Source organism: Aspergillus lucknowensis (genome assembly GCF_044049455.1).
Source record: "Aspergillus lucknowensis strain CBS 449.75 chromosome Unknown BJX67scaffold_76, whole genome shotgun sequence".
Taxonomy (NCBI): Eukaryota; Fungi; Ascomycota; class Eurotiomycetes; order Eurotiales; family Aspergillaceae; genus Aspergillus; species Aspergillus lucknowensis.
In genome coordinates this window covers 41,275-54,705 of record NW_027263620.1, presented here as the reverse complement: position 1 = coordinate 54,705, position 13,431 = coordinate 41,275, and the positions used below count along the sequence as shown (strand labels likewise).

At 52.4% G+C, this 13,431-nt stretch overlaps 3 protein-coding genes across 3 annotated transcripts; 2 read left to right on the top strand and 1 right to left on the bottom strand.

Annotated features, from left to right (window-relative positions):
- The first annotated feature begins 68 nt into the window (after window positions 1–68).
- BJX67DRAFT_316176 (uncharacterized protein) lies at window positions 69–3,015 on the top strand. The gene has a single exon (XM_071027243.1). The coding sequence runs from the start codon at window positions 380–382 to the stop codon at window positions 2,963–2,965; it is 2,586 nt and encodes an 861-aa protein (XP_070880938.1). The 5' UTR covers window positions 69–379; the 3' UTR covers window positions 2,966–3,015.
- Window positions 3,016–5,659: 2,644 nt separating this feature from the next.
- Window positions 5,660–6,801, bottom strand: BJX67DRAFT_316325 (uncharacterized protein). Its single transcript, XM_071027245.1, has 3 exons — window positions 6,281–6,801; window positions 5,968–6,208; window positions 5,660–5,912 (listed from the first exon to the last, which is right to left on the bottom strand). The coding sequence occupies exons 1-3, from the start codon at window positions 6,600–6,602 to the stop codon at window positions 5,855–5,857; spliced, it is 621 nt and encodes a 206-aa protein (XP_070880937.1). The 5' UTR covers window positions 6,603–6,801; the 3' UTR covers window positions 5,660–5,854.
- A 3,430-nt stretch (window positions 6,802–10,231) lies between these two features.
- gprC lies at window positions 10,232–12,428 on the top strand. The gene is made up of 3 exons (XM_071027244.1): window positions 10,232–10,250; window positions 10,321–11,065; window positions 11,120–12,428. The coding sequence occupies exons 2-3, from the start codon at window positions 10,472–10,474 to the stop codon at window positions 11,855–11,857; spliced, it is 1,332 nt and encodes a 443-aa protein (XP_070880936.1). The 5' UTR covers window positions 10,232–10,250; window positions 10,321–10,471; the 3' UTR covers window positions 11,858–12,428.
- Window positions 12,429–13,431: the final 1,003 nt, after the last annotated feature.

The window sequence follows — 13,431 nt, the reverse complement described above, 5'->3', positions numbered from 1 at the left end:
TCTAAAGATAGCTGTTGGTCGAACCAGTGACATAAGCGCCGAGCTCCGAGCCCAACCAGTGAGGACTACGATCCCTGACGTCGCCTAAGCGCCAGGCGACCACCCAACGTATCGAGAACACCACATTTTGGGCGGATCGAGTCAATCGCTCTTGGACACTCGATTGCTTTTCCGCCCGTGACTGCCCTCTCAATGACGTGTCCGATCTAACGGATTTCTCACGTTCATAATTACTCCGAGGTAACTAGACGATCACAGAACGAAATTCGAAACAGAAGACGGAGGCAGAATAAGGAAAGAAGGCAACAACTTCCTTGTCGTCGTCTTCTCTCGCCTTTCACCCCACGAACTTCGATTCGAGCCCATACCATATCACGTCATGTTTCTGCCCATAAGACTAAATGATCGAGATCGTAATAGGGAACGGAATAGGAAGCTCTCTTCCTCGTCATCTACCTCTCTCAAATCAAAACATCGTCAACATCGGTCGTCCGTGGGCCGACCCAGCAAGTCCTCAACCAAGGATCAAGAAGAACCCGAACCCACCGCCCGTGCCTCTACCCCTTCCGCGTCCGCTCCCAAATCCCGCAAGAAACGTCGGTCCTCCATGCCAGGCGTCGACAGCGCCAGCCGTCCCATCACGGCCTCCTTTCTCGAATCCAGAACCAGTCTCCCATACCCTACCTTCTCGAAAGCTCATAGTAGGGAAGCTGTTGGCAAGCCGGGAATCCCTACACCAGATCCGACCGACCTAACCGAGACGAATAAGGATGATGAAATTAAGGATGACAGCCAGCCACAGCGCTCCGACAATCGAAATCCACCACCGAGCCCCCCATTGACCGGCGTGGGTCAAGGCTCGCGCAAGGGAAGCATTGTCGGAGACAAAGAGGAGAAAACCACGGCGAAAGTGAAGGATGGAAAAGCTAAGATTCGGATCAAGACAGACCTGACCCGGTCGTCCTCAACCATACGGGCGAAGAAGGATGATGCTAGCAAGGCGAGCAAGACTACCATCAGGCCGGACACGCCAAAGTCGAAAAGGGCAAGCCACGGTAAAGATTCTCCATCCCGAACCAGCAGTCACAAGCCCTCAAAGTCGAAACTTGATGAAGAGTACGTTCAACGCAAGCGGTCTCCTGCGACTGTAGCAGTCTCCCCTCCTCGCTCTCCAGCCACCGTCCGAGATGCCGGTCTTGAATCAGCAAACGGGTCCGATGCGACCATCGCTGCGCCTCACCATTCACCTTCTTCCAGGAAAACCAAGAGTCCCGAGAAGCCACCTTCTCGTAACCAAAATCGCTCATCCACGTCCAATCGCCCGGCTTCCGCAAATTGCTCCCCTTTCGAGATTGCGATGGACTACGGGCGTCCACCAAGTGCCAAACCGACTTACGGCACTCCACCCCCACCCCCACCCCCGCCAGAAGTTCCAATTTCAAATCCTCGTGTCGATTATTTGCTTCACAATGGAGGGCTGGATCAGCAGGTACCTAAAACTCTACTCCTAAGCGCCGGCTTCCCCGATATCAACCAATTTCAACCTCATCTAGCGGCGAGCAGGGTCTTTGAACCCTTCAGCCGCCTTTTGGACGACTACCAGAAAGTCGTGAATAAGAACGGCTCACTCGCTGTGGCGACGGGAGCTCGATCTGTGGCCCGTCGCCTGCTCGACCGATTGGAGGCAGTTTTTGCCCGCGATATCTCCTCGGAGGCATGCGAATGCCTAATGTGTGAACAAGAGCAGCTGGAGGAACCTCCGTCCGGCGTAAGCTGGGGCGAGGTACTGGAGCTGGTCTCTGGTCGGCGAGAACTTCCCAACTGGCCGCCCTTTATCCTCGCAGCAGAGCTTGAGCCCGCGGGCCTCTCCAGTGAAGAGCATATTCCTATGCAGAAGATGGACGTGGACGTTCCGGAAGAGTATCGCGACCATTTCCTTCGACAATCCCGCAAGACAAAGATCGCCGTGGATAAATGGCTGAACGACCAAGCCGAGGAGCCGACAAGTGCGCCAGAAGAGGTGGATGACGAAACTCTGACTTTCGCCATGTTGACGCACCTCGGAGCCGAGAAGAGGCCCATTTTCTGCGCATTGCTAGGCATTCCGTCGGCATCGCCAACTCCGCGACCGGACGGGCAGCCTCGACAGCGGCCTCCTGCTCTCGTCTCATCTTCCTTTGCGATCCAGCGGTTGTATCGCCTGTCGTCCACTCCTCGAGACCCTGAAACCGCGATGTATATGCTGAGTAACCCGGGGATACACCATGTGCTAGCCACGCTTGCCGCCATCAGCGACGACGAATGGGATATCCTGATATCAGGTCGTTTCGACGGATTCCTTCGCAGTGGAGCGGAGGATACTTTCGCCGCCAACGGCCCAACACCCTCCCGCTGGAGCAACAGCAGGTCGAACACTCCCTTCAGTACCGGAAGAATGTCCCGTGGCCCGACTCCCAGCCCTCTTGATGGAGGTTTCCGACCTATGAGCCAACCATACGGTGGTCCGGGCTCGCCAGGTTCATTTGGCGGCCCAATCGCCCTTGATGAGGAAATGGAGATCGCCGCTCTCGCGGAAGTCGAGCGAGAGATTTATCTTGGAATGGAGGCCCTGGAAGATGCCTTCGAAGCGCTGCACTGCAAAGCAGAAGCTGTCCGCCTCGCCCTGCGAGAACGAGGCGCGGGGTTATCCATCGCTAACCAGAACCGCCGGGGGACATATGTCGAGGCGAGGCTCGGCACTCCGGCATCCGCCTACCCCTGGGAAAGCGGTACAGACGACGACTTCCTCGACGACGCTCAGTCTCTCGCGCCGGATGACTCGGCTAGCAACATCAGCTCTAATCGTCGACGGCGCCCAAAACGACGAAGTGAGCGTCGCACGCCGGCCCCTGTTGAGGAGGAAGACGAGGGTGAGGAGGGACCACACAGCGGCCGAAGGGAGAGTCGAAACTCGAGAAGGAGATAAATCATTGTCCGTTTCACAGCTCCTTTTGTTCTAAACTCAGAATACCCAAACTGCATTCGCTGGGTTTTGTGGTCATATTTCGCAATTCATGCCAGTCAATCATCCATCCATGCATATGTTTCTTCCGCTTTGCTCCATTTCCATCTTCACCAGCGTGATGATACTTGACGAAGAAACGAACCGAACTGAGCTATGCATACGCATATGCCTTGAAAACCAGGATTCCATCCATTCATCTAATACATCAAGAGCTGGCTTCGAGTTTGGCCTTATGTATCTTTGTACAGGAACGGCGCAGATTGTCCATTGAGCTACCTCATACGACTTGCCTGATGATCTCCCCTTGTTTTTTAGTATACCCCTTCCATCCCAGTTCATCTCTGAAATTCGATATAGGTGTTTCTGCTCTTTGTTCTTGCGACGGCCAAGATTGTACATCCCAGCAGGTTATTCTTTTTTTCCCCTCGCCTTTAGGTTATGTTTGCTACCTAGCTAGGCAGGTCTGAGGATGGATTGTGGTGATATTGAATGGGATCGACGTTACGTTAGTTTTGTGCCAGATTTAACAAAAATGGGACCGACGTTCGTGGGTACCGTGTACAAACTCGGCGACTAGCCATCCTTGCCGCCCGAGGGGGTAACCATCGAGCACACGACGTCGATCATTGTTGAAATGTCAAGTTGATCAGGAGGAGGACCTTTGAAAGGATGTCTGTAAACCTTAACCAAGATAACCTTCATCGTCGGCGCATTATTGCATGCCGTGCATGATGATTCGTATTCACCGCAGATACCTGCCGACTCGAGTTGGTCACCTCGTCGAGTTCCACAGCGCCTCGAAACTTTGTTGATGTGATGGAGTCAGCGTAGCGTCACGTCGTCCGTTGTTCCAACACTTGACAGGTGGACACTCGATAGTGTATGCTCGGGGAACCCGCGGGAAGAGATTTGGAAGGAGAGGAGCGGGACGCTGCAGACAAAATCGTTGGAAACAGTCAGTATGGTGGAAGCTGCTTCTGCAGGAAAGTGGATAGTCTCTCAGGATATATATTTTCACCCTCCTGTTGAATGGGAAAGTTAGAGAGTGTCAACTCGTCTCGTCCAGTCCGAGTTTTTTTTTTTTTTTTTCTGAGTCTTCGATTCTCTTTCTTGTACAGAGTTGGGTTGATCAGCCTCTGCCATTCGAGAAGATCCTTGGAGGATGAGCGAGCCATTTCAGTCTGTTCCACGTCATGGGTCCGTGACCCCACGAAGCAAAAGGATTCATTGTTGTGCGTGAACACGGCCTCAGGATCCTGAGCTTGGCGTTGTGCCTCGGTTGCCTCGAGTTCAGACGCCCTCAGGGGTCGTCCATCAGAAGAAGACACTTCCATCATGATTCGACATTCACCCGGTCTGGCCTCGTCTTCGACCCAAGGCTCTGGACCATCTCACGTGGGGCGGCCGGAATCCGTGGCGTTTCTGGCAGGCAACTCGGGGTTGCACCGCCGTCCGGTTGAGGCCCCCAGGAATGGCTCATTCGAGTGGATATTACTCTGGTTGACAGGAGGAGACTTGATCCATGGAACCGACCGTTTTGGATATCCCCCCGACTCTGGAGGATTTGATGAAGGAAAAAAAGAAAAGCGAACTTCACCCGACAGCACTATCAGTGATCTGCAGGATTCGTTCAGCTCACGTCCCAAGTCTGTGCCAATCACACAAGAAAGGACGAGAGATCGCCACCCTGGCGAGTCGGACATGAAAGAAGACTGGGGAAGCGTGGCCTCCGCAGGATCGACGAGCTGAAAGTAATCCGACTTGGAGAGCGTCAGCTCGCATTCTCCTCTAATCTTTGGTGGCCGTTTTTGGAGATGTCCCAGCCTTCAGGAGGCTTCTGGTTCTGCTCTCCTGGCATGACTTTGGTTGATGCCTTCCGGCAGCAACATGGCAAGTGTGAGACTCCTCGAACGTTTTTGTCAGTGCCCGCAAGAGGAAGACTGATGATCGGCAATTGAGAGTCTGTCCACTCGCGACTGGCTCGGCCCTCGAGCGACCCGACCGTTCGTGAGTCCAGGCATGATTCAGGTGCAGTCAACTCTCAGGGATGTGATCGTTCATCACATCCCTGAGCCGAGCAGATGTCCCGGTATGACCAGGGATTCAACTCGCGACCTCAGTCTGGCACTATTCTTTCTGGAACACCTCTTTCCAATATTATTGGCCTTCCCCAGCAAAATACCAGCCAATGAGATACTATCATCGTCAATTGGAAACCCGGCGGGCAAAAATGATTGAAATTCCGCCTTTATCCGTCACGCTCTTTTTGACGCTGCGGCATCCTGTCGGATTCTCAACGCAGAGAAAGCCGCTCGCTTCCTCTCATCTCATCGTTGTCCTTGGCAAGGCGTCGAAAATGTACCCATGAATGGGACAAAAAGCCCGAGGGGACGCAAGGCAAGGTGTTGTTGGCTGAACTGAGCCGTGATACAAGGATGAGGACTCGCTTCATCCATCGGAAAGCCACTATTTAGCGGACTGTCCATCAAATAGTCACGAGATTTAGTATGGTAAGCAGACTATCAGACACTGCTGCGAGGAATTTGTTAGTAGCCTTGTCCAAAAGCAGCAAAGAAGCACTGGCGAACAGAAGTATACATCCAAATACAGTGTATTTTGAAGCTGTTGCATTTGCAGATGTTGAGTTATTAATTCAATCAATTTAAAAGATGTTCAAATGCAGCAATACACCTGGTCTATTTGGAATTCAAAGCTTTGACATGCCTGGAGGCCTCCAGAGGGGCCATGATGCTGCCAGTGATGTTTTGATATGGCGTACTCATGAGTTAGATACATCAGGTTATATCGAGACTCCTCTCCAAATACATGTACCATCTTTCTGTTGGCAGGCTAAGCAAGGATCCTAATAACTAAAAGTGTGCTACCGATGGTGCAGACCAAAAGCAGCCTCAGGGCATGTCAGACCAAACGTCTTGATATCGTGGCCTAGTGGTCCAGATTACCCTATCCGGTCGATTCGGCGGTCAGACGCCGTCTCAGGACATCGCGTATCGCCTATTTTGACTTTATCTGGCCCACCGGAAATTCGCGGGATTTGCCCCATGGAGTCTTTTGCGCCCGAGAAAATTGGCGCATGGATTGTACAATCCTTGAATTGCTGGGTCTTCCTGGTACACTGGAGGAGCCAACACAGCCTTCTTCGAAGCAAGCTCGTAAACTTCCGGGATTGATTTCTCGGACTCTCTGCAATGAACCATTTCAATTAGCGAAATCGTTGATGACAACACAGTGATGCCGTGAAGGCCAAGAGCTTACTCCAGAAGGTGAAGAAATGGGTAAAGCTCGGCACAATTGCCAATCGGTATGTTTTTGCTGTTGTAGACAAGCTCCGGAGACCGTCGAAAGCACTAGCGGCCCAGAGTAATCGGCTCACCGTTGGCCAAGCGATACTTCTCTCGCAGGATAACATTCCGCCACGATCCGACACCATATTTTGCGAAACCACCAAGAGAAGCGCCGAGGAAATATTCAAATTGCCCAGAAGTACCAGAACCCATTTTCTTCCAAGTGCATTGGAACATAAACGGCCGTTCGCAGCTTGCTCTGGCTGGAGCAAGCTGATCACACCATCTCCCATACATGGCAGTCATTGGGAGATAGAAATCGCACTTTGTTGCTCCGTCTGGGGCTGGTCCCAGTTTGGACAAAAGCAGACCAAGTAAATTGAAGCAAGACCAGTATGGGACTCCATCACGATAAATCTTTCGAAGGCGAAACTTCGAAACTCTCCGGTCGAGACTTTGGCCTGTCCACGCGGGTTTAATTCCCGGAGAATATATTGGTCAGGGCGCAAATCTGGTGCTCTGTATTCAGAGCCGTGAAGATAGCTACGCCAAGATGGCATATCAGTCAAGTATACGGCTTACGGAGGCCAAGTGTTGAAGCTGTACCTCAGTTCCTTGACCTCCATCCAGAATGTCCCGAATTCAAACTGTGCTGCCGCGTCCAGAATACCAACACCGGCAGGCAACGCTGCGACGGAGTTTAAGATATTAAATATCTGCGCAATCCAATCATCAGACATTGTTTTTCTCGAGCTAACCGACTCCTTCTTCTTCGCCTTCAGGGTCGCGCTCTGACGCTACCTTAACAGCCACCCGGCGGTCAGCCGCAGTACAAAACTTTGACGTAAGATATCGACCTCCTGACGGGGTGACTGTAACGCGACCCTGAAGACGAAGAACGGGCCGGTTACCAAGACACATGAAGACTTACCGTTGAACGAGTCCATTGGCAGGCAGCTCTGACACCGAAATGATCATGTGGTGCAGACCAAAAGCGCAAGTCTGGGGACCAGGAGCGGCTAACGGGTTCGATGATCAATTGCGTGGGTTCAAACGATCAGAGAATTGGATGAGGCCGGATTGGGAGTCAAGGTTTGTTCATCGACAGCATCTGAGGGCGAGTCGGCGTGTGAAAATGACCGATGAGCTGAGAAGAGGAACAAAGCAGGAAGACGTGAAAAGTGGAAGGGGTCTACAGACGTTGTCGACGTCATATTTAAGTTGGCCGAGTCATGGCGGGTCGTCACTCGACTCTTTAACGACGGCTTCGCAATGGAGCCCAAGAAAGCAAGATGGCTCGCTGTGACTACCTTCCGTGAATCAACAAAGTGAAGAACGACTTGATGATACTCCCTGCGCTGTCCGCGAACCAAAGGATGATAGTTATTCAACCAATGATCGCTCAAGGATGCGTTCAGAAGAACTCCATCACAAAGCCTGGAGACGCATTGCGTCCGACTCTGCCTGGGCCAACTATTTCTTCGCTGGATGCCTGTGTGAGTTTTAGCGCCGGCTGGGGATCACTGTCGATCGGGAAAAATCAATAGTTTCCGCCTCCCCAAGCTCTTGATTCCAGAGAATCTTGGCTCTGGAGAATCCGGCGGAGATGATGGCAGGTCACAAGAGTCGCAAGATGAGCCAGATTCCAGACTCGGATACTCCAGATTGGTGCTGTGGGAAACGAGGACTGATGATCCAAGGTTGAAGCCATTCAGCCTGATTCGAAAGGATGACGAGCGGATTTCAAAGGAGAAGACGAACTCTCACGAAGTCGAAGGAGCGAGCCAGGCCGAACTCGAAGTGGTGAAGGATTCAGGTATTCAGCGCAAGCAAAACTTTATCCTGATGCTTCACCAGAGGTTCGCCGTCTTCCAATACAGGTTCACTTTTATTGAACCTTCAGGGGTTCGCTGAAATCCATGTGTGTTCCCTGCATGACATCTGTTCAGCTGGCAAAAGAGCCGGATCCCAGTCGAGGAACTCCCACCTCGAGCCCAGTTCTGGCACAGTTCCACCCAACCCGACCTCGACACATGTCTTCCCCGCCTTTTTACCCAGCGAATGGGAGATGAGAACCCCTGCATAGCGCGTGGGTGGGCTGAGTCCAAGCGGTCAAGTTCTGATTTCCAATCCGTTGTCGACAATGATTCGTTCACGAAGTGGCAAGAGGATCGGTGCCATGCTGGCTTTTCACTGCGCCTGCTCAAGACCAACTGCCAATCACAGGAAGCGCGGGGATGGCCCAAGGGTGGTCTGGATGGAAGAAGATGGCAGGCAAGGCAACGAAGGCACCGAACCCGCGAGTCGTTCTGTCACCTGACTTGCCTTGGCTCGTCCCCTCCTCGGACTCTCTTTGCCATTTGACATCGTGATCCGCTTTCTTCCAGAGACTCACACGCCTCCGGTCATTCTCCCGATCGGACAGCATGATAAGGAAGCTCGGTCGTTGAAAGACCTGCCGGCGAAACACCCTGTCGCCGCAAAGAAATAGCGTGCAAGGTCTGGACAAAGAAAAGACGACATCGGACAGAAAACTATCGAACCCAATTCAAATTACCACGAAAGCCAAGGCCGGCGACGCCTTCTTCACCTCCTCGTTGCGAGCAACGACAAGACAATGATTGGGAAATCACGTCTCACCCCTTCCATCACATGTACAGAGAAGACACCCCTGCCCCGCTGACTCGCCGTCAAAAATGCCATCAGAAGCACGTCCATCAAATGAAATAAGATGACTCGGATGAACGTTCCATGGTTCATATGGTAGATGGAACTGAAAAACTGAGCGGCTGAACGATTCTGATGAAGATTGTCGTCCTGACGGCCCTGAGAAAAGCCTCTTTCGTGCAAATGCTGGATGAAGCTGCACGAATTCCACGGATCATCACTGAAGGGAGGCTGCTAAGGACTTCCCCTTGAGACATAGATCATCGGTGACTAATCCAGAAAGAGAAAGTAATCCGGGAGTTGCTTTGAAACTGCCCGATCAGCAAAGCGGGTCCGTGTGGATTCTAGAAGGCGGGGGCCTTGAGAAATCGAAAGCCATTTGATTGGAGAGGCCAGCCTTTGTTGGCCAGGCTGGCTCGTGGCTGCCAGAGTCTGAGATTCTCTGTGCCTGGCGGGGTGACAGAAGAGTCACAACAACATGCGCTTGCTTTGAAGTCGCAGGCAAGCTTTCGAGTGTGACCTTGGCGTTGGGCATGAGCAGAGCGTGCTCTTGCGGTGTGAGCCTCCGCCATGTGGCCTTGAAAGGCTCTCTTCCATCGTTCGAGGCCAAGAGAGCCTCTCCTCCAGCGTTCCTCCAACGCTGACTGTGCTGCGTCAAACCCCTGTGAATCCTCGCAACAATCAGCCTATGAGCCGAGTTGGGACTTGATCGAGAGGGGCTCATGGGCCCTGTTCTTGCCATTGGCCTCCAGCCCCAGAGTCAAATGTCAGACCAACATCGACTATTTGCTGTGCCGTTTCGCCTCTTCCTTTCCATCAGCTCCTCACAGCCAATTCGGGAAAATATTGAGCGGCCTCCATCACTTTCTCCGTTCTGTTCTCCGTTCTGTTCCCCATTCTGTTCCCCATTCCAATTCGTTTCTCGATTTCACCGAACCTCCCCCCCCCTTTCCTGATCGTTTGGTCCATGGATCCTCTCCGGGCTGATCCGCTCATGTCCACCCATGTCCGTTAATGTGACTGCGATCCACATCGCGTGTGAATTTCGGAACACCTCGTGGGGTTCGTTGACTTCGAGTTGCATGGTGCAAACTCAAAACCTCAGGCTTTTCTTCTGTCCTTGACGCATGTCAGGGCGAACTTATCGATCTCTGATCCTTTTCTTTTTCCAGTTAAGGCGGATCACTTTGCCGCCACCACTTCTTGCTTTTGATCCCTCCTCCTCCAACTCTTGTCCCTCATTCTTTTCTTTTTCTTTTCTTATTATGAGAGCCGTGAATCCCTCCAATCCTCCCACGAACACAGGATGAGATGAACTAAGCCTGCCATTATTTGAATCCGCAGTGTCGCCGCAGTCCCCTCGTCATCAAACCCTTAATCACGCCAAAGGCTCCTCATCAGGGCGTGCGTGTCCCCGCAGAAAACCCAGGTGTTGAGACGAGATAATGCTTGCAGTATCTACAGGCATTGCACTGCTCTGGACCACGCGGCAAGCATGAGCCTCATCGACGTTGTATCCTCCTTTGGCGACAGCCATAACGGCGACCATGTCCTTACGCCGCGCGTGGCTTACACAGAGGGCGATACCGGGTCACTCAGTATTGACCCCCTCCCAAACGACCATCGTCGAGGGCTGGTCGCCGTCTTCGTCATGGCTACCCTCTCCACCATCGCAACCCTGTCCTTAATTAGTTTCGTCACTTATCGATTGGTTTTTTGGCGTTCGAACTACACGCGGTATATTGGTTACAATCAATATGTCATCCTCATCTATAACCTGGTTATTGCGGATCTCATACAATCTCTCGGCTTCTTGATCTGTACCAAATGGTTCGCGGAGAACAGTGTTCAAACCTCAACGGCGGCTTGCTTTCTCCAGGGCCTTGGGCTTCAAGTCGGAGACCCGGCAAGCGGGATTTTCGTTCTAGCCATCGCCTTCCACACGTTCTATCTAGTTGCCTTGGGCCGCAAGTTGACCTACCCAGTCTTTGTTTCAATTGTGGTCGGTCTCTGGGCATTTGTTCTGGTTCTCGTAATTATCCCAATTGCGCTTTACGGGGCAGATGTGTTCGTCCCCTCAGGTGCTTGGGTAGGGTTTTGTCCTTTTCCCCTCCTCCCAGATTTCACCGCTAATATATTGCAGTGTTGGATCAACGAAGACTACGAATCCATGCGCCTTTGGACGCACTACGTTTGGATTTTCCTCGCCGAGTTTGGCACGGTTTGCCTATATGCCGTTCTGTGGTTTCAGCTCCGCCGGCGTATCAAGCAATCTAATATCCTGGGAAGCACCCATGTGGAGAGTTTACGGCGCCTTCGCCGTGTTGTCGGATACATGGTTATATATCCCATCGCCTATATCGTGCTCTCTCTTCCCTTGGCGGCTGGACGTATGGCAACCGCAAGAGGCAGCACGCCGAGCATCGTCTACTTTTGCGTCGCTGGAGCATTGATCACTAGCTCTGGGCTGGTCGATGTGCTACTCTACACTCTCACTCGGAAGAACCTGATTCTAGATTCCGAGCCGAGTGCTGACCGCAGCTACAACCGATTCACCAGCGGCAAGAATCGCGGTACCAATCCTCTAACAACCATTACTGCGGACCCCAAGATTATGCGAACAGACATCAGCGCTCTCCGCACCTTTAAAGGCGGAGACGACGACGATGTGACGCGGGACAGCTCGACAGACAACATTGTGCAGCCGGCTGGCGTCGAACTGGCTCCCATGGGAAAGGTCTACCAACACACCACTATTCAGATCACATCCGAACCCGCATATCCTTCTGCATCCAGCCCAGACGCCAGTGGCCGATCAAGTCGAGATTCTCTCCGACCGGCAGGCAAGAATAATGCGGCGACTAGGATGTGGGGGAGGTGAGAGCCGCCTGATCGGACAACTACATTGATTTATGACTCGGCTTCTGTTCGCATATCTCGGCGGCGACTCGGAGGGTGTCTGGTTCTTGACATTTGCATCTCTCATGCCCATCCTACTTCCTTATGACCTTTAATCGATGCCCCAACGTCTGTACTTCCTTCCTTCGTACCTCTGGTGGATTATTCTCTTCTGGGCGACCATTTCATCCCTCTTCGGGTAGGAACAATCCGTTACTCAATCTTGTATGATATGCTTCGTCGTTTCCCCTTCTCGACCGGCACAACGCTATTTTTTCTTTCTCTTCTTACCACACCGCCAACAGAGATACCCAACTTTGGTGATGAGCTATATGAGTTTGCAGATACACGTCATTGAAACCCGTGACAGCTTATTCTCTTCTGGAGCCAAGGATATTAGACCTTACGTGAACCCTGCACGTAAATTCGTGCTCCCAGTCTACTCACCACTCCTTGCTCCATCCTCGCCAAGAGGTTGGGTGTATCAAGGTTTCTCATCCCCTCCCTCCCCAGACCTCGAACGACCATAATCATATGCCATCTCACGTGGGTCGAGGAACACGAAGATCGCGCGGATCCCACCGCAGCAGTTGATTTTTTCTTCAGTCATCCATCTCCCGATCCCCGCCCGACGGACGAATATACTGCATCGAGGCAAGGCGCCAGGCAAGGCAGGTCGATCGTATTAAGCTTGTTGATCCACCTGGTCCGCAACAGCATTCTCGGCACATTAAGATTTAACACATGGAGTTCCAGGTTTAGGGAAACCCGCGCGTTGAGTAGGTAATTTCCGCTTTTTCCCAAGGTTTTTGTACGCTTTTGAGTTTCTATTGGGCGTTGGGGTGTCCATATTGGAGCTTTTGTTCCACAGATGTCTGCGAGTAGTTTCTCCCTTCCGGCTCGGCACCCGGTCTCCTATCCTGTCCTCGGAGGCTTCAACTCGCTTCAATGCTTACCGGGCCGGCTGCAGTTCCAACTCCCCACCATCTATCTACCTCGATAGGTCGTCCCTCCTTCAAGGGTAGCCGATCATCATTCTGGCCAGATAGCTACCATGATCATCGCTCACGGATACATATACTACTACCACTAGTCGGAGTGGGAGGACACCAGTAGCCAAGGCCCATGATCACGGAACCCAGATTCCGGTTATCAGTCTCCTCGCAGCGGCCCAGGTCCAGAACTGCTGAGCACTTTGTGCTGTGGTTTATCCCTTCCCGATCAACGGTTTGGCGGGGCGACGCGACCGTTACCCACACCCCAGCCGCTGACAACGAGGGGCGGGTTGTGCTGGGTTGCGAGTTAACTTCGGAGTATCTCCTCGAAGTGGGATCGCCCTCGTTAAGGTTTTTGGTTTTTTGGGTGCCATCGCTTGGACTTCCGGATTCGGATCTTGCGAGTGTACCTACTGTGGATGTCCATGTATGGACGGGACGGAGATCGTGTCACATTGTCGGAGTCAGCGGTCCAGGTTGTTTGTGGGTCTGATGGCTGTCTGGGTTTAAGATGACCAATCGATGAGTCAACACCGTTGATGTTTGGTTTATCAATCTGGAA

What these genes read in the sequence shown, in the direction of transcription:
- gprC (XM_071027244.1), top strand. Translation starts at nt 10,472, where the DNA reads ATGAGCCTCATCGACGTTGTATCCTCCTTTGGCGACAGCCATAACGGC. An exon ending in TCGTCCCCTCAGGTGCTTGG is followed by an intron (nt 11,066 to 11,119) that starts GTAGGGTTTTGT and finishes AATATATTGCAG; the next exon opens with TGTTGGATCAACGAAGACTA.
- BJX67DRAFT_316325 (XM_071027245.1), bottom strand. Translation starts at nt 6,602, where the DNA reads ATGGGAGATGGTGTGATCAGCTTGCTCCAGCCAGAGCAAGCTGCGAAC. An exon ending in CCATTTCTTCACCTTCTGGA is followed by an intron (nt 6,209 to 6,280) that starts GTAAGCTCTTGG and finishes GGTTCATTGCAG; the next exon opens with AGAGTCCGAGAAATCAATCC. An exon ending in CGCCGAATCGACCGGATAGG is followed by an intron (nt 5,913 to 5,967) that starts GTAATCTGGACC and finishes ACATGCCCTGAG; the next exon opens with GCTGCTTTTGGTCTGCACCA.
- BJX67DRAFT_316176 (XM_071027243.1), top strand. Translation starts at nt 380, where the DNA reads ATGTTTCTGCCCATAAGACTAAATGATCGAGATCGTAATAGGGAACGG.